This window comes from Danio rerio, chromosome 17 (assembly GCF_049306965.1).
Source record: "Danio rerio strain Tuebingen ecotype United States chromosome 17, GRCz12tu, whole genome shotgun sequence".
Lineage (NCBI taxonomy): Eukaryota > Metazoa > Chordata > Actinopteri > Cypriniformes > Danionidae > Danio > Danio rerio.
In genome coordinates, this window is record NC_133192.1 from 54,453,660 (window position 1) to 54,479,822 (window position 26,163).

Here is a 26,163-nt window from a genome sequence, read left to right on the forward strand (position 1 = left end):
TGTGTGTGTGTGTGTGCGTATTGAAAATTAATAGATGCTATAGACATAACCTGGAAAATTTGTGATCCCTCAATTACTTTATGCAACATAATTACTCAGCAAGGCAAGCGGAGCAGTTGAAACACTCACACATAAGCTGACCTAAACCTTAAAGGTTGTGAATTGTTGCATACTAATGTGAAAGGCATGAGACCTAGACTGACTCACACAATAATATCCATGCACTAATAATGCAGCGCTGCTTACCAGCTGTGCTGCAGAGTTGAGGAATTAAATCATGCTCAATCCTTTGCACTAAGCAATATAATAATTCACATTCAGAAATACAGAAAATATTTAAGTATTTCTGTTTAATTTTATTATTATTATTAGTTTTTTTTTTACTTTAGAACATTTTTGACACGCATTTATATGAATTTATCTAAAAAAATTATATAAATTCATATAAATACCTGTAAATTAAATTATAAATTATAAATATAGATAAAATAAAAATATATATATAAATAAAATATTTTATAAGAGAAGAGACAAATATGTTTTAAATAACTAATGTCAGAATATTTAGGTCTTGTATATTTTTTAAATATTTTTCTTGTTCTATATATATTTTTATTGAGCTTCAATGCCAAGTCAAGTATTCAGGTTTACTGTGTGTCCAATTAAACGGTCACTTTGAATGTAATATAAAGCTGACAAATCATTAAATCCAAAGTCTTCTAAAGGAAATTTTCCTTACACTGGCCTGATATAAGGCCCAGAGCTCCACAAGCATCGCTGCAATTCCATCAGACCCAGCTCAAATTCACCAGGCCGGTGTGACTTCAGGGGTCCCAGAGATGCAAGTGCGTGTGTGAGGGATGGCCCGTCGGAGGTGGAAGGGGGAGGAAAACGACCAGCCGTGGGGTTGGGTTGGGTGTGGGGGGCTTCAGAGACACATTTTGGGATAGATGGATGCCATTCTACAGAACTCCGGTGGCCGATGGTGCAAGTGAACAGTGAGGTGTCATTTTATGGAGGACGTCAAGGCATACACAAGAGGTGCCAGAGAACAGTGAGGACATTTTTGAGCCGCTGTCAACCATTTCTGAGCAGAGCTGTTGGCAAACACTGCGGACGGTTAGGCACGGTAAGTGAGATGTCGCTTTGTTTTTGAACAGAACTGTTCAGTATTGTCATGAATTTCAAAATAACTATAGGCACTTCATAAAATATATATTAAATTTTTAAATAGATGGTACAGAGTCCCTCCAGCATGCTTTCAATGCTCCTGTTATACTTAAAAAAATAAATAAAGCTAATTATTGGAGTATATTTTCTACAAGACACACTTAATGCAGATTGATTGTACTTTTATAAAGAATTTAATAGTCTTTCTGGCTGATTCTACACGGTTAGTCTTCATATGCACATGACTGGTGCATATGAACTTTAGCAAAAAACATTGGTCATCATTTTTTTTAAACTCAATTTTTCCAAACCTGATTAAACTTTGTTTCTTTTGCAAAAAATCAAGAAAGAAATCAAGATCTCAAATTTTTATTTTATTATTATTCTTTTTTTCATGGTTAAATTTAGTGGGGATCAGCAACTGCGTGGTTAACCAATTTTTTATTAATTTATTTTTTTAATCAGAAAAGTAATATTTAAATTCAAAGAAAAATATAATATTAAATAATTGAATGAACGAGCAAACTAAAAAAATAAATGTATTAAATTATACTATTCAAATATTAAAATAAAGGAAATCGTCATACATTAAATTAAAGATACAAAATGACATCTTAAAAAAATCCGATGTGTGTATTTAATGGAGGTTTTGCTACCTCATGAGGTCGCAAGGGAGGAAATGTCAGCAAAGCACTGAAACTGACACTGGTAGGTCACATGACACTGGCAACATGGCGAATGTACTGTAGTATATCCAGATTATTCACATCATGACAGCATGCTTGTTTTAATCTGCATCTTCTCTATTGATTATATGATTGCTTGTTTGAGTTTAGTTTAAGGCCCCGTTTACACTAGTGCGTTTTAGTTTGAAAACACATAAGTTTTGCTACGGTTACGCCATCCGTCCACACTACGCCGGAGTTCTCGAGCGCCGAAAACGGAGCTTTTTGAAAATGCTGGATTAGCCGTTTTCATTCTAAAACGCTGCTGCTCCGTCTCAGTGTGGATGGGGAAAGACGGAGACATCTGAAAACGGAGGCGGGGCTGCAAACGTTCGCCTCTCTGATTGGGGCTTTTCCTCAATATTAAGTAGCCTAACACACACAGTTCAGTCTCGCATCCTCTTCTTGTAAGTCAAGACTTCGCAAGTTTGATCAAGGCTGCAGTCTCCCCCTTCTCAGTTTGATATGGAAAACATACCGAGGACACGGGTAAATCTTCAAAGGGAACAGTGTACTTCATAACTTCATTCACATCACCTTGGCTACGTTGTTTCACTTTCTCAACAATAAAATGTAAACATGATTTAAGGAACTGCCTATTTTCTTTTTAATATTAGCAACTTAACAGACAGCAGAAATGTTGAGGCGTCGTGCTGCATATATGAGCGTCATCTTCACTGTGTGAATATTTATAACAAAACGGAGCCGATAACAACTGCATCCTTTCAATTTCAGTGAAAATACGAAACACACCCTCTCTTTTGCTGAATATCAGTTTTAATAATCGATAATTATAAAAGTATAACATACAATAAGTTTATACATTGTTGGAAATAAAGGCAAGCGTTCAGTCAATGTACTTGGATTAATCATTAACTTATCTTTGCGCTTAACCAAAACATGTTACCCGTGAACAAGTAACTTAATAGATTCCAATGACCAAAGTCAGGGAATATGTCGTTAGATAAAGACAACATGAATGAAATATCACATTTAGCAAATATAGTAATATTAGATCCAGCAGGAGATGCTTGATGAGCAGTCCGACAAGCAGAGCTTTCATCTGGGTAGAAATGCTGGAGCGCTTGCCCGAAAGTGTGTGTGTGGTCACGTGATGTGCGTTTTCAGCGTTTTGGTGTGGACGGAGAGCTGTTCAGAAACGCTGGGTAAAACGCGAGTGTGGACGCGGATCGTTTTCATTCTACAACGCCGTTTTAAAACTAAAACGCACTAGTGTAAACGGGGCCTAAGTCACTTTAGTTTGTCACAATGCATGCTATTAAGTTATAAAACATGCAACTTCTGCCTTATTACCTACTTATTGTTGCAATTATAACTGTTTAGTTCTAAATATGATTTTAATCTACACCCCAATAAAAACCTAGAATAATAGAATAAATTGTGACCTAAACCTAAAGTGTTATCTTTAAGATTTATCTTTAAGAGTTTCTTTTTAAGCACAAATAAAGATATTTTGAAGAATATTAGGAGCCAAAAAGTTGATGGTCTCCATTTGACTTTTCAGTACAACTATACAGATCAATGGAATCCCACAATGTTTTGGGCTTGTGAAAGAAACTCATAGAGGTCTAAGGTCTCATTTATAAATGTGTTGTACACAAAACAGGGGCTGAAATGTGAGTATGCCACTTCCCACACAAAAGTTGAGATCTACTGTATAAAAAACTAACTTGACAGGAAAATGTGTGCAGCTCTAAGAAAACATACTGTATTTAACTTATCTAAACCATGTTTAATGATCACATGAACCACAGTGATCAATACATAAATGAATTCTGCTGTCTGGTCACTTTTAGAAACCTTTAGACCCCTAGATGTTTTAAATGTGAACTATAATGAATTTGTGCCAGGCATGTGACATACAGTTGAAGTCAGAATTATTGGCCCCCCTGAATCATTCGCCCTCTGTTTATTTTTTTCCCCAATTTCTGTGTAATGGAGAGCAGATTTATTTCAACACATTTCTAAACATAATAGTTTTGATAACTCATTTCTAATAACTGATTTACTTCATCTTTACCATAATGACAGTCAATCATATTTTACCAGATATTTTACAAGACACTTCTATACAGCTTAAAGTGACATTTAAAGGCTTAACTAGGTTAATTAATTTAACCAGGCATGTTAGGGTAATTAGGCAAGTTATTGTATAATGATGGTTTGTTCTGTAGACTATCGAAAAAATATATAGCTTAAAGGGGCTAATAATTTTGACCTTAAAATAGATTTTAAAAAATTTAAAACTGCTTTTATTCTAGCCGAAATAAAACAAATAAGACTTTCTCCAGAAGAAAAAAATATTATCAGACATACTGTGAAAATTCTCTTGCTCTGTTTAACATCATTTGGGAAATATTTTAAATAGAAAAACAAATCAAAAGAGGCTTAATAATTCTGACTTCAACTGTATATGATGATAAATATACGATGAACAAACTGAGCAGTTTTACAGTATTTTGTACACACCAAGCTTTCCATTATATTTCAACATTATCCCAAACCTCAAGAGCAACCATTTATTATTTATTTTTTATCTTACCTTTGATTTTAGGTGGTGAAATTCATCAAGTCCAATGGCTTATAAGGAGGTTAGTGATTATCAATAGCTCTGTCATTCCTGATTTGATATTTTATCATTTGTGATATTTATTTATTTACTCTTATTGTTGTTGTTGTTGTGTACATACTTCACAAAATATGTGGGTACTTAAACTGTGCTGCAGCCACACCATTACAGTAGAAGGGCATGCGCACACTTCACAGGTTGGGTTTGATTGAAACAAAATGTGCTGCATCTGGGCGAGGCAGTGGCGCAGTAGGTAGTGCTGTCGCCTCACAGCAAGAAGGTCGCTGGGTTGCTTGTTGGAACCTCAGCTCAGTTGACGTTTCCGTGTGGAGTTTGCATGTTCTCCCTGCCTTCGCGTGGATTTCCTCCGGGTGCTCCGTTTTCCCCCACAGTCCAAAGACATGCAGTACAGGTGAATTGGGTAGGCTAAATTGTCCGTAGTGTATGAGTGTGTGTGTGGATGTTTCCCAGAGATGGGTTGCGGCTGGGAGGGCATCTGCTGCGTAAAAACTTGCTGGATAAGTTGGCGGTTCATTCCGCTGTGGTGACCCCGGATTAATAAAGGGACTAAGCCGACAAGAAAATGAATGAATGAATGTGCTGCATCTGCTCAGTTTCATACACGTTTCATTTGAAGCAGAGAAGGAGAGCTGAAAAAATTCTTCCAAACAAATTCTGTTTTGGTTCAGTAAAATTGCAACATTGACCAAAGACATCTAAACAAACCAAAACCGAAGAAGTTTGCATGGTTTTCACATTCTCAAACATATCTGTATTTAGTCATGATGTTAACAACTTCAGTTAAATGCAGGAATCAGAAACACAGACCTTTCTGTGTGTGTGTGACTCCACATTTATAAGCTCCTAAATTGTGTCAATGCTGCTTTACAAGCATAAACAGCCAAATAATAAAAGTCAGATAGTGAGCAGTGAGGTGTCATGGAGGATTTCAAGACACGCGAGAGGTGCCAGCTAGGAGAACAGCTAGGAGATTTTTGAGCCGCTGTCCGCCGTTTCTGAGCAGAGATGTTGGCACGTTAAGCGAGATGTCAGTTTTTGTTATTGAAGAAAACTTGTCAGTATTGTTATGAGTACAAAAACACTGGAGTTTGTCTTAGAACGAACTCTGCACTTCATTAAATACATATTGAACATCTGAGTAGTTTGAGATTGTACAGGCTCCCTCCAACAAGCTGTCAATGCTCATGTTGCACTTTTAAAAATGAAACAGAACAAAGATTACTGGAGTACGTTTTAAAAGACATTAATATTTCTGCGTTTATACTGGGAATTTCAGCTTCTTGAGTCGTTTAATGCATTACATTCAGATTCACTGTATATAATCCCAGGTAGCATAGAACTCTGGCCCAGATTTGGCATAAATCTAGCACAGCAGACATTCATCCGGCACTGGCTTACGGCCCTGGTTTGGCAGAGGTGGCACCGTCCTTAAGGCTGCACACAATATTTGGGCCAGATGTAAATTGTAGTATTTGGCCCAGATGTTAATAATTGATATGTGGACCATCTAAGTTTGTCCTGTCTTGACCCACATTTAAAATACATTCATTCATTCATTCATTTTCTTGTCGGCTTTGTCCCTTTATTAATCCGGGGTCGCCACAGCGGAACGAACCGCCAACTTATCCAGCAAGTTTTTACGCAGCGGATGCCCTTCCAGCCGCGACCCACCCTGGGAAACATTCACACACACATTCACACACACACTCATACACTACAGCAATTTAGCCTACCCAATTCACCTGTACCACATGTCTTTGGACTGTGGGGGAAACCAGAGCACCCGGAGGAAACCCACGCGAACGCAGGGAGAACATGCAAACTCCACACAGAAACTCCAACTGAGCCAAGGTTTAAACCAGCGACCCAGCGACCTTGCTGTGAGGCGACAGCACTACCTACTGCGCCACTGCCTCGCCCACTTAAAATACATTTTTATTATTAATAAATAAAGGGAAAAAAGTATACCAATCAGGAAAAGGCACACCCATAGTGTGCCTAAGCGAATGGTTTATCAATTTAATTGCAGTTGTGACACACCAACATACTTGGCCCAGTTCAGGCTCAGTTATGGGTTTATAACTTGGCTGAAACTTGGCCCAGATATGGTCTATGTTTGGCCCTTGTCTGGAAACCAGACTTGGTCCAGTCATGTACCGTAATTCACTGTGGCATGTGGGCCAAGCAAAAGCTGATTGTGTGGGCAAAAATATTTAGCTATGTGGGATGTGTTAAAATAGAACTCTTTACACAAGCCAACATTCTTAACGGGCAAATAATAAGAGTTAGATTAAAATTTCATCACAAGCAGGCAGCAGACAAGGGGTGAAATTCTGGTGTAGGTGTACACTACTCATTTCAAAAATGATTAGGTTCAGTTCAATAACGCCATGGTTGAATTATAATCTACTGAAATTTAAATAGGTCGACGCATTGGGGCAGTAGGTAGTGATGTCGCTTAACAGCAAGAAGGTCGCTGATTCAAGCCTCGGCTGGGTCAGTTGGCGTTTCTGTGTGGAGTTTGCATGTTCTCTCTGCCTTTGATTGGGTTTCCTCCAGGTGCTCTAGTTTCCCCTACAGTCCAAAGACATGCGGTACAGGTGAATTAGGTAGGCTAAACTGTCCACAGTGTATGTATGTGTGCGAATGAGTGTGTTTGGGTTTCCCAGTGATGGGTTGCCACTGGAAGGGCATCTGCTGTGTAAAACATGTGCTGGATAAGTTGGCGGTTCATTCCGCGGTGGCGACCCCAGATTAATATAGAGACTAAGCCGAAAAGAAAATGAATGAATGGATGAATGAATGAATGAAATTTAAATATGCACATTTCCTAAAAGTAAATGTTAGCACAATGTTATTTATAAAGATTTTTGGAGCATGTTTGTAATGCTGATATAAAAATGTACTCAGAACAACATGAATGATGTTCAGATGATGTAGAAAAACATTTCCTAAAACAATCACATAATGTGGATGGAAGATTCTTATAACATGATTACATGAGACTGAAACGTAATAAAAATCTTTTGGGTAATGTTATTAGAACCAAAAAATCACATTATAAACTGAATGTTTTGTTGTTCTAAGAACATGTTATATAAGAGAATGGGGGTGTTAAAAGAACAGTTTCAGAATACAAAATTGTTAGTTGAGTCGACCAACTTTGAGCGAGCACGGTGACAATGGCCAACCCAGGCTCATTCTGAAAACGTACCCCGTACCCCTATATACATTAAACTCTATACACTATATACATAAACTCTATCAAACCTCTTCAGATGCTTCAGAATGCAGCAGCATGAGTGGTCTTTAATAAACCTAAAAGAGCACATGTCACTCCGCTGCTCATCCGTTTGCACTGGCTGCCAGTTGCTGCTCGCATCAAATTCAAAGCTCTGATGTTTGCTTACAAAGCAATTTCTGGCTTTGCTCCTTCTTATCTGCTCTCACTTCTGCAGATTTATAGACCCTCCAGAAACATGCGTTCTGTGAATGAACGTCGCCTCGTGGTTCCATCCCAAAGAGGGAAGAAAACGCTTTCCCGAACGCTCACGCTCAATCTGCCCAGTTGGTGGAATGAACTCCCTAACTGCATCAGAATGGCAGAGTCACTTGCTGTTTTCAAAAAGCGACTAAAAGCTCAACTATTTAGTCTCCTTTTTCCTTACTAATATGTAACTCCCTCTCTGACTCCTCCTCTAACTACAAAAAAAAAAGTATATATATATATATATATATATATATATATATATATATATATATATATATATATATATATATATATATATACATTACTAATGCTATACTTCTTAGACTTTACACACCTGAAACGTTCCTACAGCACATTCATTGTTGCTCTTATAGTTGTGTAAATTGCTTCCTTGTCCTCATTTGTAAGTCGCTTTGGATAAAAGCGTCGGCTAAATGACTAAATGTAAATGTACATTTCTCAAATATGCTGTCACAAAATCTGGCGAAAAGTCCAAGATGACAGTAATAGTTTGATTATAGTGTCAACATGTCTGCCCTGCACTTCGATAAGGCAAGCAAAAACAAAATCTTCTGACACTGCCAGAACTTCATCAGAGGAAAGATCTGATCGCAACGGGCTGTCAGTGAACACGTCAAACCCACTATCAAAGATCACCGATTTTGGCCTAGGATTTCAGGAATCTTTTAGGATTGCCAAAATTGGTCTTAGATGACAAAATCGTGGATAAAATCTCACAGTGTAAGAAGTGCTTTATTGGATGCAAGTATAAAGTAAGGACTTTCGGAAGTGTGTTGTATAAATGGAGCTTGATACCTTACATCAAATGCCAAAAAAAAAAACCTTGGCGGGTGTCTGTGGTCCTTTACTGGCTCGGTAGGTGCAGAGAATAGTGTCAAACAGCCGTGTGTGTATGAAATATCCTGTAACAAAATAAGGTGAAAAGTCCTACATGACAGTAATAGTTTAGAGTCTGGTTCTCTCAAGGTTTTTTTTCTTCACTCCCATCAGGTGAAGTTTTTTTTCCCTCTCCGCTGTCGCCACTGCCTCGCATGGTTCAGGATTGGTAGAGCTATGCATCGATGAATTGGCTCTTCAGTGTTTGAACTCTCAGTAATGATTAAATCACACTGAACTGAGCTAAACTGAACTGAACTTAAACACTAAAACCTGGACCACACTGTCCCAGTTACTGAACCACACTGTTCCAGTTACTATGACCATTTATGTAAAGCTGCTTTGACACAATCTACATTGTAAAAGCGCTATACAAATAAAGCTGAATTGAATTGAATAGTTTGATTATTGTGTCTACCTGTCTGTACAGCACTTCAATAATGCAAGTAAAAAATGCATACACCACATGTCTCAATCTGATTTCTGTTCGATTTGATTATGACTTTAGTCAGATTATGGTCATCAAAAATCGTTTTTTACATGTAGGCTCTTAATCATAGTATTGTCTTAAGGCCAAGATTTTTTATAAACCTGAATGACTGTAGCATGTTAGGCCCCGTTTATACTAATGCGTTTTAGTTTGAAAGCACATAAGTTTTGCCACGGTTACGCCATCTGTCCACACTACGCCGGAGATGTCCAGCGCCGAAAACGGAGCGTTTTGGAAATGCTGGAGAGGCCGTTTTCATTCTGAAACGCTGCTGCTCGGTCTCAGTGTGGATGGGGGAAAACGGAGATATCTGAGACAACGGAGGCATGGCTGCTGAGATTCGCTACATGATTGGGGCTTTTGTGTCATTGCGTATCCTTCCCTTATTCGTCAAGCCACATGGCTTTAACGCTACTGGGAGACAGCAGACCAGCCTTCACTGTAAACAACAACATGGACACAGAAATAGGAGCGTTGTTTGCACAATTGTCTGTCTTGGGCACCATTGTGCAGTTATTCATTTGTTACGTTTAGTAACAACTCGACCTCGTCGTCTGTCCACAAAAATACCTCTCTTGCTTTCTTTGCCATCGCGTTCACTGTTCAACCAGTGTTTGTTGACAAACAATAACCAAATGCAGAGCAAGACACATGCTTCCTGTTTATACTTGAACGCGCATGCCCAGAGTGCGCCAATGGTCACGTGATATACGTTTCTGGTGGCGTAGTGTGGACGGAGATATGTTCAGAAACGCTACGTGAAACGCTAGTGTGGACGCGGATCGTTTTTGATCTAAGACGCTGTTTTAAAACTAAAACGCACTAGTGTAATCGGAGCCTTAGACTGCACGAGCATGGCTCCCATGTCACACTGTAAGATCTCAGCTGTCATAAAGTCAGACTGAACAATGAAGACGCACCAAACCCTAAAGGAAAACGCCCCTGGAGTTTGACATCTTCCACTCGTTACACTTCCACTATCACGAGTTCTGAAATTATTCCTCACACCAAACGTAAACAATCTGTAGTGGCAATTTTACACATGGTTTGTCTCAATAATAAAACCAGGAAGAAAAAAAGCGGTCATTAAAAATCTCTGTTTACATGGTAGGCTCTTAATCATGGTATTGTCTTAATCATATTAAAATCAGATTATTGGTGTCCATGCCTACTGAAAAAAACAGCTTAAACCAGCCTAGGCTGGTTGGTTGGTTTAAGCTGGTCGACCAGGCTGGTTTTAGAGGGGTTTTGCCCATTTCCAGGCTGGTTTCCAGCCTGGTCTTAGCTGGTCAGGCTGGGAGATGACCAGCTAAAACCAGCTTGACCAGCCTAGCCAGGCTGGGAGCCCAGCCAAAACCAGCTCTATCCTGCTTAAACCAGGCTGGTCAAGCTGGTTTTAGCTGGATTTAGTTGGTCATTTCCCAGCCTGACCAGCTAAGACCAGGCTGGAAATGGCTGGAAACCACCCTGGAAATGGCCAAAACCCCTCTAAAACCAGCATGGTCGATCAGCTAAAACCAGCCAACCAGCCTAGGCTGGTTTAAGCTGAATTTTTTAGCAGGGATGTAATCATGCTCATTGGTTTTGTGGTCATTCTATTACCCAGCATGCCTTTTATGATGTTCTATTAAGTCAATTAACCGCAACTCATCTTTGCACCCAGAATCAACTGACCCTTCCTCTGCTGACCTCCATCGTGGCGGCGGTGCTCGGGTCTCTCCAGATCGGATACCAAACAGGCAATATTAACCCCCCTGCCCGAGTGAGTAGAGTTGACTTTGGGGGGCCAGCCGCTGTTTAGCATGGTTTCTCAGTTTACATACAAAGTTCTCAGAGCCCTCGTAAAACACTGAATAAACTTTACCGAGTCACAGAATATTTCTCTTCAGCCAGCGTTGGATTTGGAACGCTTCGTGTTTGCGCACAGGTAGCTATGATGTCTAGCTTGTGTTGATTTATCGTCTGTGTGTGGATATAGTCCAGATCCCTCGGGTCGAGTTTTCATTAGGAAAACATTGGGACTCGTCTCAAGATATTAGTCATGTCTTTCAAGCAGGTGAAATGAACTTTCAGAGTCAAGTATTAAAATTACAGGCTGCTCTGAGTTTTTGTCCGCATTAGCATTACGTATGCTGTTTGTTTGTTGATTGGATTAAGTAGCGTCTGGAATGAAAATATTCAGACTGAGACTCATTTAATCATTACTCAGGCTCATTAAAATAGCTAAATTTAGCAGAACGGTTTTGGCGAAACAAGAACCACTCAACGATTTTACTTTTTTCATACATTCATTATCAGGAAACATGTGAATAAGGTATGCTATATATGATTAATATATATTTGACATTTTAAATTAAGGTGATTGAAGAGTTTTTCAACACGACATGGAGATCCAGACACAATCAGTCAATTCCAGACCACAGTCTGACGTTCCTGTGGTCCCTCTCTGTTAGTATTAAGGATTTTGGAGCACTGCTTGGTTCACTGGGGGTCAAAGGTCTCGCTGATACTTTTGGAAGGTGAGAAATGCATGTTTCACAAATTCCATTATTTAATTTAATTTACCCCTACTGCATGAATTCTATCTATCTATCTATCTATCTATCTATCTATCTATCTATCTATCTATCTATCTATCTCTCTCTCTCTCTCTCTCTCTCTCTCTCTCTCTCTCTCTCTCTATATATATATATATATATATATATATATATATATATATATATATATATATATATATATATATATATATATATATATATATATATTTGACTGTTTTTCTTTTCTTAAAATGGCTTAACTTGAAGCTTTAACACAGAACTTATAAATGACACCTTACACTGTACAAACTTTCCAACAACTGATATTTCCACAGCTTTCATTTATTCTAGTCGTTTTTGCAAAATATTATTAAAAACAAACATAATATTGTGGTTTTATCATGTATACAACATACAGTAGATAGTAATATTTTCTAGAGCAAATATTATAACAAACAAATAACAAGTCTAATATGTCCAGATGCATCAGGATAATGTAGCTACTAGCTAACAATGTTTATACATTTTACTATATACTATACTACATCTGTCTTACCTGCCTCTGAGCTAACTTACTTGAATCTCTTACTTGAACCTTCAAACTTATTTCTCCATCACTTAACAAATGTCCAGTCTGCATCATTCTCATAGTCACTGAAACCCATCTCATCCTCATCCCCATTTGGCAACACATAAATTTGATCCATTTACTAAAAACTAATTTGATAAAACGTTTTTGAGTTGTGAATATGTCATCATAACATACTGAAGGTGATGTTTCAGTTTTTTTTGTGGATCTGACAAAATTTGATGATGATCCTTTGTTTTTATTGACGTTTACATTTGCATTCAGTAACCACTCACAATAAACGCCAGTCTGTCAGAAATCGTGCTATTGAAAAACATTGCATGTCATGTGACCTAACCAAAGCACATTATTCAATGTTGATCTTAAAGAAACAGTGGCAGGGAAATGAACATAAATATCAGGTTGCCATATGGCAACACCATGCAGTAGAGGGTTAATTAAAACATAGCAATTAAGTAGAAATGTGCATTTAAAGAAAAGTGGCTTTATGTGTGTATTTGTAGTTATTAATGATCAGTTATTAATTTAGTATTGGTGTTGCAGCCCTCCAATATTAATATCAGTTGTTATATTTTACAATTTATAATGCATTTATTGTTATCTTTAGCCATAATCTTTCCATTAATTTTTTTTTTATTTGCAATATAACATTTTTGCAATATTAAAAAAGTAATGAATGAATGAATTAATTAATTAATTAATGGATGAATACAATCCAATTGGTCACACATTATTTTGATAGTTCGTTTGTTGAATTTAAGTTACATTGCAACTACATGCCAACTAATTCTCAATAGATTATAAGTAGACTGTTAGGTTGCGGTTGGGGTTAGGGTTAGTGTAAGTTGACATGTACTTGCAAAATTTCTTATAGTCAATTAAATGTCTGTTGAAAGAGCAGTATCAGCAGATATTAAGCAGACAGCCAACTAATACTCCATCAAAATAGAATAGACCATCAAAATAAAGTGTTCAATTCAATTCAAAGCTTCACAGGGTCAGTGTAACACTGCTACAGTTGATAGCAGTTACACTGACCTTGTGAAGCTTTGAATTGAATTGAACACTTTATTTTGATGGTCTATTTGAGTATAAGTAGACTATCTGCTTAATATCTTCTTGCCATTGACAATAACCATTGACATTCTAAAGAGCACATTTTAAATATAATTGAAGTTTTTCAAATATGATATTAGAAAGATCAAAGATGAATAACCAGAATATTGATCTTGAAAGTAGCACATTTTTATTAAAGTGGTCCACCCGAAGGGGTACAGTAAGGGAGTGCTATTTAGAAATAACCTAAAAATACATTTCCTTTCAGACGAAATGCAATTCTGATAGCGAATGCCTTATCTGTGGCGGGTGCCTCTCTGATGTTCATGAGTGAAGCCACAGCGTCATTTGAAGTGCTTATAGTGGGTCGGCTGATCTTTGGTTTGTTCTGTGGCCTGGTGATGAGCCTGAACCCGCTGTACATCCAGGGAGTTTCACCAACAAACCTCCGCGGTGCTTTTGCAACTCTAAACCAGGTCTTCTTTGCCTCGGGCATCCTGCTGGGCATGGTGAGAAACAACTGCTCCCGTTACATTTTCAGATTCACCATTGAAGGTGCCATAGAGTGCATTGATTCTTTATGTTAAATTGTTCTCTGATCTCTACATTTTGTAACAGCTTTATGGCTTAGGCCAGAAATAGTTCCTCATTTACTCATGAATTACTACTGGAATGAAAAGTTTGTTTTTGGCTATATTTGTAATGGTCATCATGAATATCACTGAGCCCTGCTCTCATGTTCTGCGGCCTGATGCACACACTGATGCCAGGGCCGGAGCAAGCTGAACTGCCGCTCTAGGCAGAGGACGATCACGCCGCCCTCAACCCCAATGTGAAAACGAGAGTGACCGGTTATGAAAATGAAGTGAGGTGTCGCGGACCTCTTTTCCAGCGCACTATGTGCGGATATAACTGAGGACGCGCGGGTGCTGAGGGAGGGAGGTGTCGCGGACACTGCACTCTCTACTCTGCCGCCCTATGCGCGGATATGACTGAGGAAGCGCGGGTGTCGCAGACCTAAATTTTGCCGCCCTATGCACGGATATATCTGAGGAAACGCAGGTGCTGATGGAGGTGTCGCTGACGCCGCCCTCTCTATTCTGTCGTCTATGCGCGAATATATTTGAGGATGAGGGGTGGAGAGGGAGGTGTCGCGGACATAACTGAGGACGCAGTTGGTAAGGGAGGTGTCGCGGATGCCGCCCTCTCTATACTGCCGCCTAGGTCGCCTCTATGGACGCGCCGGCCCTGACTGATACACAAACACACCCGTACTTATGTATGGTTTACAAGGACTCTCCAAAGACATAATATATGTTATACCTTAAAATAAACACTTAAAAGGTGTTGCCTTATATGGTTGCCAAGTACGATGCGATCCTGGATTAACATCTACTGTATGTTGATCCTGGAACATAATTTTTGTTATGTAATCCATACCAATTCCCTACCCTTAAACCCAACAATAACTGGGATATTATCCCCAAAATCAAAGGAGAATAATAGTTGGATAACAATCACGTAGTGCACAAATCTAACCATAAGCCTAAGCCTAATATAAACAGTAAATTATCCCTTAATTCTGATTGGCTGATTGGAAGATGTAGATGGAACATAGAAGTTAATTTAGAAACATGTCCTTCTTGGTGAAATCAGGTTGGCGTATCCAGATTTTCATTCTATGGCACCTTTAATAGTTAATATCAAATACCTGAGCTAAACAATCAACACAAACCTGAAGGGTTGTTTTGTATATTCCTCAGGTTGTGGGTTTGGAAACGGTATTAGGTACAGAGAAATATTGGTCCCTGATGTTGTCTCTGTCCCTTATTCCTGCAACGCTCCAGTATTTGACTCTTCCTTTTTGCCCTGAGAGCCCACGCTACCTCTTCATCAACAGAGGCAAAGAAGAAGAAGCAGAGGCAGGTGAGTTGATGACAGAATGTTCAATGTTTGGAAGAAATGCACCAATGTATCAGGCAGCAATCAGTATTTGCTGGCAAAAGTTTGATAGCGTGATTTCCAGTGTTGGAAAGCGTAATGAAAAATCATACTCAAGTACAAGTAGCATTACTTGCCCAAAAATGTAGAGTAATTACAACTACATCCCAAGATGCTTCTCCTTCATTCACCTTTGGTGAATGTAGCCTTGGCCAGGAAGAGTTGATGTCATCAGGCGGTATCCACCGATCATTGGGTGTTTCAAGGCTAAACCGCAACACTCTCAACATTGGTGGGTCAGCAGTGGTGGCCAAATCACTGCCCATCAATTCCCCCTGGCTTCCAGCTAAGCTCCTCTCTCTTGCTTCCAAACAAGCAAGAAGCTCTCTCTGCTGCCTCCCCCATCCTGCGAACTGTTAGCTTTCTCTCCCTCCCCATGACCCCAATGGCTGTAAGCATTCTTCATACTGACTGGGCAGGGAATCCTCTACAGCCGACCTCACTGAGAAGAGCCATGCCTGCCAACCTTTCTCCTTGCAGTCATGCAAGAGGTCCTATCTCTTAAAAGCTTACTCACAACTCTCTTCCCATGGGACTGTAAGTTCGATGAGAATGATCTTCTTTCCCTCTTCAGACCACAATACTGCATCTGGCCTCAGGGTTGTCTTGACAACCGGAGGGAATTGTAATCTTTTCCTCAGGTCTACCTTCATTTCCTATGATTGGGCCTTTTGCAGCAGACTAGTTCTTGTTGTTACTGTGGTTGGTGGATTTTGACCCGCTCTTACAAACTTGATTGATGGTATTGCTCTCCCGTGTGGTTGGTGTTTCCTGCATCTCTCTTGCTCTAGGGTGTTAGCGAGTGTCATGAGCATCTTGTCTTGGTGCCACCTGTCTCTACCTTGGGCTATTTTACACCCTCAAAGGATGTGTGCCATGGTACCCCTCTCCCCACAAAAGTTGCACAATGGGTCCTCTCCTAAGCCCCGCTTGTGCAAATTTGGTGGAGTTGGGAGTGTGTCATACGCCAATCTTAGCATGAATGGGATTTGGAAAGCTTCCAATCTCCACAGATCTCCCCATGTGATCTTCCTCTTGGGTAGGTCCCACTTGGTCCATGCTCACTGGGATGCTAACTCCACTGCCCTTGCCCTTCTTCCTTACTCCTCCAGGTTCTGTACCTCCTCCGATATCATAGCCCTTCATCTTGGATCCAGACTTGCCCCATTGCTGGAAATGGCATTTAGCGGCTTTTGCATCTAAACAATTCAGATATTTTTCAGTTAATGCTAACATGAACTTTGATCCTTCAGTAATGTAAAATGTTAAGAACAATTTTATTTATTTGTTTTGAGTTCTTTAAAAAATGTGCAATTAATTTGAATTATGTACCACCAAACTGTTGATATGTATGTTGATTTTGGCTGAACAATTCTATGGCAATAACACTATGACTGACTTAGACAAAAGTATCTGACTGCAGACTTGTATTTGCAATCTAAGGCATGCAATCTCAGACATGCAATCTCAGACACAATACACTCAATGGAGCTAGTGAGGTCACTGAGAGGGAGTGGGGGGAGGGGGTGAGGGGGGTTAAGTGTGTGCATTAAAAGCATTGCATGAAGCTTAGCTTGCATCTGCACCCGGTCTGCAGCTTAGGCAAGAAGTAAACCAGTACAAAGAGAATTTGAATCCACCATCATCCTTTCTTTCTGTTGCCAGCCCTGAGGAGACTTCGAGGAAATCCAGAGATGGTGATGAAGGAAATGGAGGAGATGAGAGAGGAAGCAGCGCACAGTGAAACAGGGGTGACCGTGAGGGAATTCCTCAGAAAGCGACGCTACAGGCAGCCAATAATACTAGTGCTTATCATAAACCTGGGCAGTCAGTTATCTGGATTCAATGCGGTTAGTGTTCCCATACCCGTGTTTTCATTCTCATAATGACAACTTGAAGAAATTAGTTTGAAATCTTTGCAAATGTATTCAAAACAAAAATAAAAATATAATATAATATAATATAATATAATATAATATAATATAATTTCAGCCTTTAATCGTCACCAAACATTCGAAATTGAGCTCAAGTGCATCTGAAGACTTGCGTGGAAATCATACTAAAACATTGCGTACGCACAAAGCTGTAAATGTGCGTACGCAGAAAAAAATTCAGATGTATGAAACATTGCGTACGCCGAATCCCACGCATATTCTTTTGTACATCAGAATGAACGTGAATCTGAGCGCAACATGCACGAGCACAAAACCCCTCCCTGCCTCCTCCCCCGTATGAATATGCTAATGACTCTACTTTGGCAAAACCAAACGAAAAAGCAACGGCAAAAGCAAGCAAGAAGAGAAACTTTGAACAGAATGTCAATTTAAGGTGCTGCTTTTGGAGGTAGACCGGAGAAAACTGTGTTATATGCAAATTTGTCCTCCGGAATTAACAACAAAAGAAAAAATAGAGTGGGGAGAGTTTAGCTGATGCGGTTAACACAGTTGAGTCTGAACATCGCACTTTGTGGATTTAATAAAGAAATAGTGTGATTTATAGTTGTAAATGTTGTAGTACTCTTAACAGTCTCAGTGGCGCAGCTCGTAAAACGAATGGTAACATTTTTTTGACACGTTCAAGCATGAACTCTGTTCGAATCCAGCGTCTGATGAACTCTTTCTTCTTTTTTCCCCCGCTACATATCAGATTTTGCCAACTATTTATCATGAGAAAGACCAGTAGGAATCATTAATAAGTTTGTGCATCATATTTTATTTGCACATTTATTGAATGGAAATGTTTCTGATTCACGCATGCAAATTCATCTTCAGATAGTGTCTTTATAGCAATGTGCGTGCAGTAGATCGTTCCCATTACATTGGGAAAACAGGCGACCGCTGCAAATTGTGCTTTAATGTTTGGCTGGTCAACTGTATGGTATGGAAACCTTATATACCTACTAGACGAACCCGTCTCATACAGCTGCCATTGCAAGGCTCAGACACTTTGTAGAGTGCAATTTAACACAACTGCCTCTAGGAGTCGCCAATGGAAATAAAACAGAAACACACAAAAAATGTGTGTACGCCAGTTATAAAGCTGCCGTGGAGCTGCGCACATTCCCACATTCAGTTCATCGTTAGTAAATCCAAACGTGAGCGATTCTGAGCGTGAAACCTGGCGTACACAAAGTTTTTGTGCATACGCAGCGTTGATAAATGAGGCCCCAGGTTTTCACTGCTCATTCTTGAGATGTTTCTACATCTTGATTGGACTGGATTTAGAAAGGCACACACATCTATACAAGGCTAATTTCTGCAGCATTGAAGATCGCAAAGAGCACAGTGAACTCCATCATCTGTAAATAGCAGACGTTTCAGACCACCAGGGGCCTCATGTATCAACGCTGCGTATGCAGGGGGCTAATAATTTTGACCTTAAAATGTTTTTTATAAAATTAAAAACTGTTTTTGTTCTAGCCAAAATAAAACAAATAAGACTTTATAATATTATCGGACATACTGTGAAAATTTCATTTGGGAAATATTTGAAAAAGAAAAAAACAAAAAACAACGGGGGGCTAATAATTCTGACTTCAACTGTACCGTGCCATAATGACAGTCAAACAGTCAACGTATTGTGTAGTCTGAACCTGGTTTACATTCTACCATGCAGAATTTGACCTAATAATGTTATTTACTTCTCTTCCAGATTATAAATTATTCCACAAAAATGTTTGCCCAGTCCAATTTTGATGAAGCCACATATCTAACACTAGGGGTGGGGGCCGTTAATGTGGCATTCACTATAGTAGCCGTGAGTATTCCTTTGTGTGATGTGAAACTTCTATGCTAATTAATGGTATTGCTGAATGTTTTTTTTTTTCTTTGTTTTGTTTTTGTCAGAGATTTCACATTCATTTCCCGTCAGTAGTTTTAAAATTAGTTCATTCAAATTAGATAATATAGTTGGCCATCCCAGCTTTGAAATGATTGAATGAATGAATGATATAAAGTGAATGGAGGGTTGACAGGAAGCCACAGAAATATTCATATTTATAAGCACAGAATTACACATTACAAACTTTAAAATAATGAATTTAAATGAATCACTTATGATGTACGAAGAAAAACATTTGAATCTTTTTTTTTTCCTCTTATTTCCTCTTAAAGTTCTTCCTGGTGGAGAGAGCAGGACGCAGGAAGTTGTTGCTTGCTGGATTTCTATCACTAGCAATTTGCAACCTGCTCATGACCATCACATATTCCATATTGGTGAGATTAAAAATCTTAATTGTTTTCAAAAAATAAATTAAAATCTATCAATTTGACTTCTCTATCACATCTCTCTTCTCTTTCATCAGACTATAGTTCCATTCATCCGTAATATTCAGGTGCTAGTGGTTTTCTTCCTGATCTCAGCTTATGAAGTGGGACCTGGGCCAATCTCTTGGTTCATAGCTGCTGAGCTTTTTGACCAATCAGCTCGTCCAATTGCTATGGCCTTCACAAGTATGCTGAACTGGGGAGGGAAGTTTGTACTGGCACTCCTCTTTCCACCTCTGCTGGTACGTGAAGCTTTTTGTATAAACAAGTTCGCAATAATTTACATTTAATTTAGCAGATGCTTTTGTCCAAAGCGACTTACATTTGAGGAGGCATACGGTGATTCAACAAGAAGAGGCAATTCACACAAAAAGTGGTAATTATGCAAATGAACCGTGTGTGTGGGGTTAGATGGAGGATTTTTAACTTATTTCTTTTTTAATAGAGAGAAGAGTGTTTCTACAGGTGGTTTGTCAAGCCAACTCAGCTGTGTGAAGCACACTTCATAAATGCACAATGTATATTTAGAGATATTGAGTGATTGTAATAAAGTCTCTGGAGAAAGTGTCAGAGAGATGAGAGTGTGTTTTCTGCAGGTGTCATAGTATAGTTCTCAAATAATGAGAAAGAACTAGTGCTTTTTAGTTTTAAAACGGCATTTTAGAATGAAAACGATCTTCGTCCACACTAGCGGTTTACCAAGCGTTTCTGAACAGCTCTCCGTCCACACCAAAACGCTGACAACGCACATCACGTGACCACACACACCTTCGGGCAAATGCTGCAGCCTATCTACCCAGATGAGAGCTTTGCTCGTTGGACTGCTCATCAAGCATCTCCCGCTGGATCTAATATCACTATATTTATTAAACGTGATCTTTCTTTCATCTTGTTGTCTTTGTCTAACGACATATTCCCTGACTTTGGTCATTGGAATCTATTACTTGTTCTCAGGCAACGTGTTTTGGCTATGCGCAAAGATAAGTTAATGATTATTGTAGCCACGTAGCCTACATTCTGTATATTGACTGATCACTTGCCTTTATTTCCTATAATGTATAAACTTATTGTATGTTTTACTTATATGGCCATTATTGATGATTAAAACTGATATTCAGCAAAAGAGAGGGTATGTTTCGTATTTTCACTGAAATTGAAAGGAGGCAGTTGTTATAGGCTCCGTTTTGTTATAAATATCCACACAGTGAAGATGACGCTCATATATGCAGCACGGCGCCTCAACATTTCTGCTGTTTGTTAAGTTGCTAATATTAAAATGAAAATAGGCAGTTCCTTAAATCATGTTTTCATTTTATTGTTGAGAAAGTGAAACAACGTAGCCAGGGTGATGTGAATGAAGTTATGAAGTACACTGTTACCTTTTAAGATTTACCCGTGTCCTCGGTAGTCTGTTTTCCATATCATACTGAGAAGAAGAGACTGCAGCCTTGATCAAACTTGCGAAGTCTGAACTTACAAGGAGAGGATGCAGGACTGAACTTTGTGTGTTAGGCTACCTAATATTGATGAAAAGCCCCAATCAAATAGGCGAATGTCTGCAGCCCCGCCTCCGTTTTCAGATGTTTCCGTTTTTCCCCATCCACACTGAGACGGAGCAGCAACGTTTTAGAATGAAAACGGCTAATCCAGCATTTTTAAAACGCTCCGTTTTCGGAGCTCGAAAACTCCGGCGTAGTGTGGACGGATGGCGTAACCGTAGCAAAACTTATGCGTTTTCAAATGAAAACGCATTAGTGTAAACAGGGCCTTAGATCTACCTAGCCTTACTGCCTAATGACTACAGCCCCGTTGACACCCTCTGCCAATGCGTTGACGAAATTAACGGTTGGATGTGCCAAAACGTTCTTCAGTTAAACAAAGAGAAAACTGAAGTGATTGCGCTTGGCGATCGTGCTACCCACTGCGCCACCGTTATGCCTCCATTTTCATTTTCTTTTTACTTTTCACTTTTCACCAGGGGAGGCTGATTAGGGGTATATAGAATTTCAGTTGGTTGATTGTTTTCTTTTGTGACAATGTCCGTGTTGAACATTTAAGTTTGTTTTTTAGAAATGTTATCACAAAAAAGCAATGAAAAACAATATGTTGGACAATCATGTACTAAAACAGCTACTTTGTTTGCAGAAAATCTGTGGCGCCTACGTATACCTCCTCTTCATGTGCATGGCCCTGCTCGCCTTCACCTACACCATGTTTCGTCTTCCTGAGACCAAGGGACGCACTTTTGATGACATTGCGGCTGAGTTCCGTGGAGCAGAGGGCATACCACTACATAACAAGACCACATTTAACACATTCACCTGACCGAGGCTAGTGAATAGAGACCATCTATAATGCCTCGGCTAGTGTTCATGAAATATATTGATAGTGAGAGTCACAAACTTTAAAGTCACAATTTTCTAGCCAGCGAATGTTAACTTTCACATGTGTTTTTTTAAACTGGACATCCTTAAGGCTGATTTATACTTCTGCGTCAAACGCCGGCGTATGCTACGGCGCTGAAGCATAGCCCTTCGCCGTTGCCGTCAGCGTCGTTGATGTGCACCTCTCAAAAAATGTAACTACACGTCGCAACGACGTGTAGCCCAAGCTCTGTGATTGGTCGGCTTGGTATCGCTGATGAGTCTGTGCGGGACCGAGAGCCACATGAATGGTGCGAGCCTGATGGAGCGATTGTTTACAAGTGTGGAATGCTGTGAAGGAGCTCCGGATGGAAAGTTTTGTTTTGTGTTTACCTCAAAGTTAAAGTTGTTACCTCATAGTTAAAGTTGTTGCACGTCCGCCGGTTCCTGCCGGTTCCTGCTTAAAATGAGCGAGTTTGAGCCACTTGTACATCCTGGAAGTGTTCAGGAAAAGCAAAAAAGCAGCGAAGAAACTCGACAAAGAGGAACATTTACACCTCAATGCCAACTAGCATTTCGGAAGTGTTAAGACAGACCAACAGAGCTTGCTTGCGCCGTGGGTCACGTCGGTCACTTGACGCAGAAGTATAAACCAGGCTTTAGAGACAATCCCAGAGAAAACACTTGCAAGATTGTGATGTGAAACTGATTTGTGTACTCTTGCCAGGAAAAAAAGTATTCAACATGTCATTATTTAATATTTTTTTGGGGGGAAAATATTTCTAAAGGAGCTGTTGATATGCAATGGACCCTTCGCTAAGCCCCGCCCTTCTTAGTTACTGTTGCTACGCCTGTCAAGCCTTCGTGCCTGGCACGGCTTTTTCAATGTGTGTGCACCGGTTTCAGACATTGCCAGGGATATTATGTAATTTTTGGCGAACAGGTGAGATATACGAGAAAGCCAGACAAAAAAGGACTGCAGTATGCATTACAGGGGTATATTCATGCTATAACAGGCAACCGATTAGAGCAGTGGTTCTCAAACTGTGGTACGTGTACCACTAGTGGTACGCAGGCTTCCTTCTAGTGGTACGCGGAGGAATGAAATGTGTCATTTACATGCTACACACATTTCAAAATTTATCAAAAATTATGTCTATAATATGCCACAATATGCTATATGACATATAGCCTATATTTCTGAGGTAATCTTCCACGTTTTTTAACTGTGCAGAGTTGTAGCTGCTTTACTTGGCCTACTACGCTACTGTATTTCAATACTGCTCATTTTGGTGGTACCTGGAGAGACCTTTTTTTTCTGAGGTGGTACTTGATAAAAAAAGTTTGAGAGCCACTGGATTAGAGAATAAATCAATCAAAATTGAAGCTAGCTTAGCCTCATACGCCGACCATTTAACAGGTAAGCTCATGCTCAGCAGGAGAGGTGAAATTTAAAAATAATCTATTTATAACAAATGAAACCGTGATTTCTCTATTTTTAGCCAAAAAGCCTGATAGATTAATTGTTGTGCAATGAAATATAGCGTTACTAACCAACGCGGAAACATGCATGTCACTTTTACATAGTTCATTCATAGATAGAACAGCCAGAAAGGGAAACAGATGGATTTGTGCCGAATATTAGCATCATTGACCCATAACAATGTAAAGTAAGTTACCTATTGCCTATTACTTACCTATATAAAGTATAATGATCGCAGCTGCTCAGTGATCATATCTCGGTTTTATTCTGTTGATTTGTCATTTTAAATATTCGTAGCTTGAAAAAGATGGAAATATAAAGTTCTGTAAAGTTAGCAAGAGATTCGCAGATTCGTATTTTCCGGATCAATAACTCTTGTCATTATGAAATATTCGCTATTAGTATGACTAAGTTACTAACGTTATGGCGAAGGCTTAAACGAAGCATTACTCACAATATCGAGCGAAAAAAAGCAACAAGACAGCTGTGAAACAGAACCTGCTTTGCGTTTTTGTAGGAAGCACAGTTTAGATCTGTTTGGGGAAAGAGGTGTGAGTTATTGTCTGTCTATCACTGAATGTGTCAGGAATATCAAAACAAAACCAACTTAGCTCCGCTCCTTTAGCGCCCCTCAAACAGCTTGATCCACGCTGGCATTTCTTCTCTTGGATTTTAGGTTTTGAAAAGGGAAAAAATTCCACCATCCCGTCCAAACTTTAAGGATAACGGGTATCACATTTGTACAATCCATATGCACTCACTCGAAAGATTGACAGAGCCCATGCGCATTGCTACAGTTGCTAAGCCACGATTGGTGGGTGGCGGTTTTTGGGCGTGGCTTAGCGAAGGGTCAATTAAAACAAATTTTTGTAAAAACCTAAACAATACAAGCAATAAGATGTAACAAAACAAGTAATTATGTGCAAAAACAATTAAATAACACAAGGAGAAAGTACTGAACTACTGAAATGTATTTAATACTATGTATTCAAATGTATTTTGGTGATGGCAGCTTAAAGATGCCTCTCATATGATCATTCACAGACTTCAGAGTGTAAAAATCTTGATGGTTCTGTGGGTTTCGTCTATCAAATCTGATCTTTATTTGGTATTTTCAATTGGATTCAAGTCAGGTGATTGGCTGGGCCATTCTACAGCTTGATTTTCTTTCTCTGAAAGCCTTTGAGAGTTTCCTTGGCTTTGTTTTGGATCATTGTGTCGCTGAAATGTCCACTCTGGTTTTCTCTTCATCATCCTGCTAATGTAAATGTTTGACTGAAGCAGCTGATATTAATTTACACTGACAAAGGGCAGAGGGTTGCTGAAGAACTACTGAGAGATTTCAGCTGCTGTCTGGGCTTTCACTGTCGTTCTACACCTCCCTTTCTTCATGTGTTCAATACTTTTTCACTGCGTCATTTCATTTTATTATGCATAACTTAATTTGTAAACTAATTAAGATTGTTTTCTTTGCATATATGTATGCATTTGGTTGTTAATAACATCTGGTGAACATTTTAAGTCAACAGCACCTTTAGAAATATGTTTTATAGAAAAATGGTGGCGTGTTGAACACTTATTTCCCCCCATTGTACATGTAAATAGCTGACTTTACTAGAAATCTGCATGGAAATCCATTGAATTAACATGAAGTACACACACACACACACACACACACAAAAAATATCTTTAATTCTAAACCAGTTGCTGAAAAAAAAAAGTTAAATAACAACTGTTAAATTAGAGGTTGAACTCCAGAAATTTGCCAAATTTAAATTCAAGGAAATTTCTGTACTTTACTGTCCATTATTTTACGGTAAATTTCTGTAATTTAGCAGCCTTATTTTATGGGTTTTTTTTTTTTAAACCCCAGCTGCCAGAAATAAATGGATTTTTGTATACAGTGTACATAGAAACTTGAGTTCTATGTTAAAAACAGTATTGTAAAATGTATAGTAACTTATTGGCGATTGTGGTTTAGTTAGTTGCAATTGGTTGTAATTATAAATGTAAATGTGCTTGTAAATTTACAGTGTTACTGGCAACCAAAATTAGCAGTAAGTTACCGTAAATTGTACAGAATTGGTTTGTTTGTTTTTAAGTGTAGGGCTGTTGAGTTTCCCCTTGTGTTGAAACATACATGGTTAAGGCAAGATGTTTACGCACAAATTTCTAGTATAGTCAGCTATTTAGGTTAAGAGTGCAGTTTTAACATTGACAGGATTAATTTAACTACCTGATATTAATTGAAAAAAAAACTTGTTGAAAACATCTTAATAAGATTGTTAACACTAAATAAAAGATTGAGCTACACAATGCACTGATTCGCCTCTTTTAGTTTTGTCTTTGTTTTTTTTTTCTCTTCTTTCTTAATGAAATTGGAAACATTCAGATCCACACAGAGAGAAGGTGAAATTCACACCAGCCTTTGTAAATTAGAATTTTAAGGACATGACATTGTGAACATCTTGTGAACTCCAAAGAAA

The 26,163-nt window shown here is 38.9% G+C and overlaps 1 protein-coding gene across 2 annotated transcripts; it reads left to right on the forward strand.

Moving 5' to 3' along the window:
- Window positions 1-936: 936 nt before the first annotated feature.
- slc2a1c (solute carrier family 2 member 1c) lies at window positions 937-25,997 on the forward strand. 2 transcript variants are annotated; one of them, XM_002665255.7, is made up of 11 exons: window positions 937-1,129; window positions 4,471-4,507; window positions 11,047-11,145; window positions 11,742-11,902; window positions 13,834-14,074; window positions 15,329-15,491; window positions 17,232-17,416; window positions 19,218-19,322; window positions 19,679-19,780; window positions 19,870-20,073; window positions 21,977-25,997. In XM_002665255.7, exons 2-11 carry the CDS (start codon window positions 4,493-4,495, stop codon window positions 22,154-22,156), a joined length of 1,455 nt encoding a protein of 484 aa, XP_002665301.2. In that variant the 5' UTR covers window positions 937-1,129; window positions 4,471-4,492; the 3' UTR covers window positions 22,157-25,997. The 2 variants fall into 2 exon arrangements, with proteins under 2 accessions (XP_002665301.2, XP_068070745.1); XM_068214644.2 differs by lacking the exon at window positions 11,047-11,145.
- Window positions 25,998-26,163: the final 166 nt, after the last annotated feature.

Coding starts and splice junctions, on each gene's coding strand:
- slc2a1c (XM_002665255.7), top strand. Junction 11,146..11,741: donor ATATTAACCCCCCTGCCCGA/GTGAGTAGAGTT, acceptor TTTTAAATTAAG/GTGATTGAAGAGTTTTTCAA. Junction 15,492..17,231: donor AGAAGAAGAAGCAGAGGCAG/GTGAGTTGATGA, acceptor TTCTGTTGCCAG/CCCTGAGGAGACTTCGAGGA.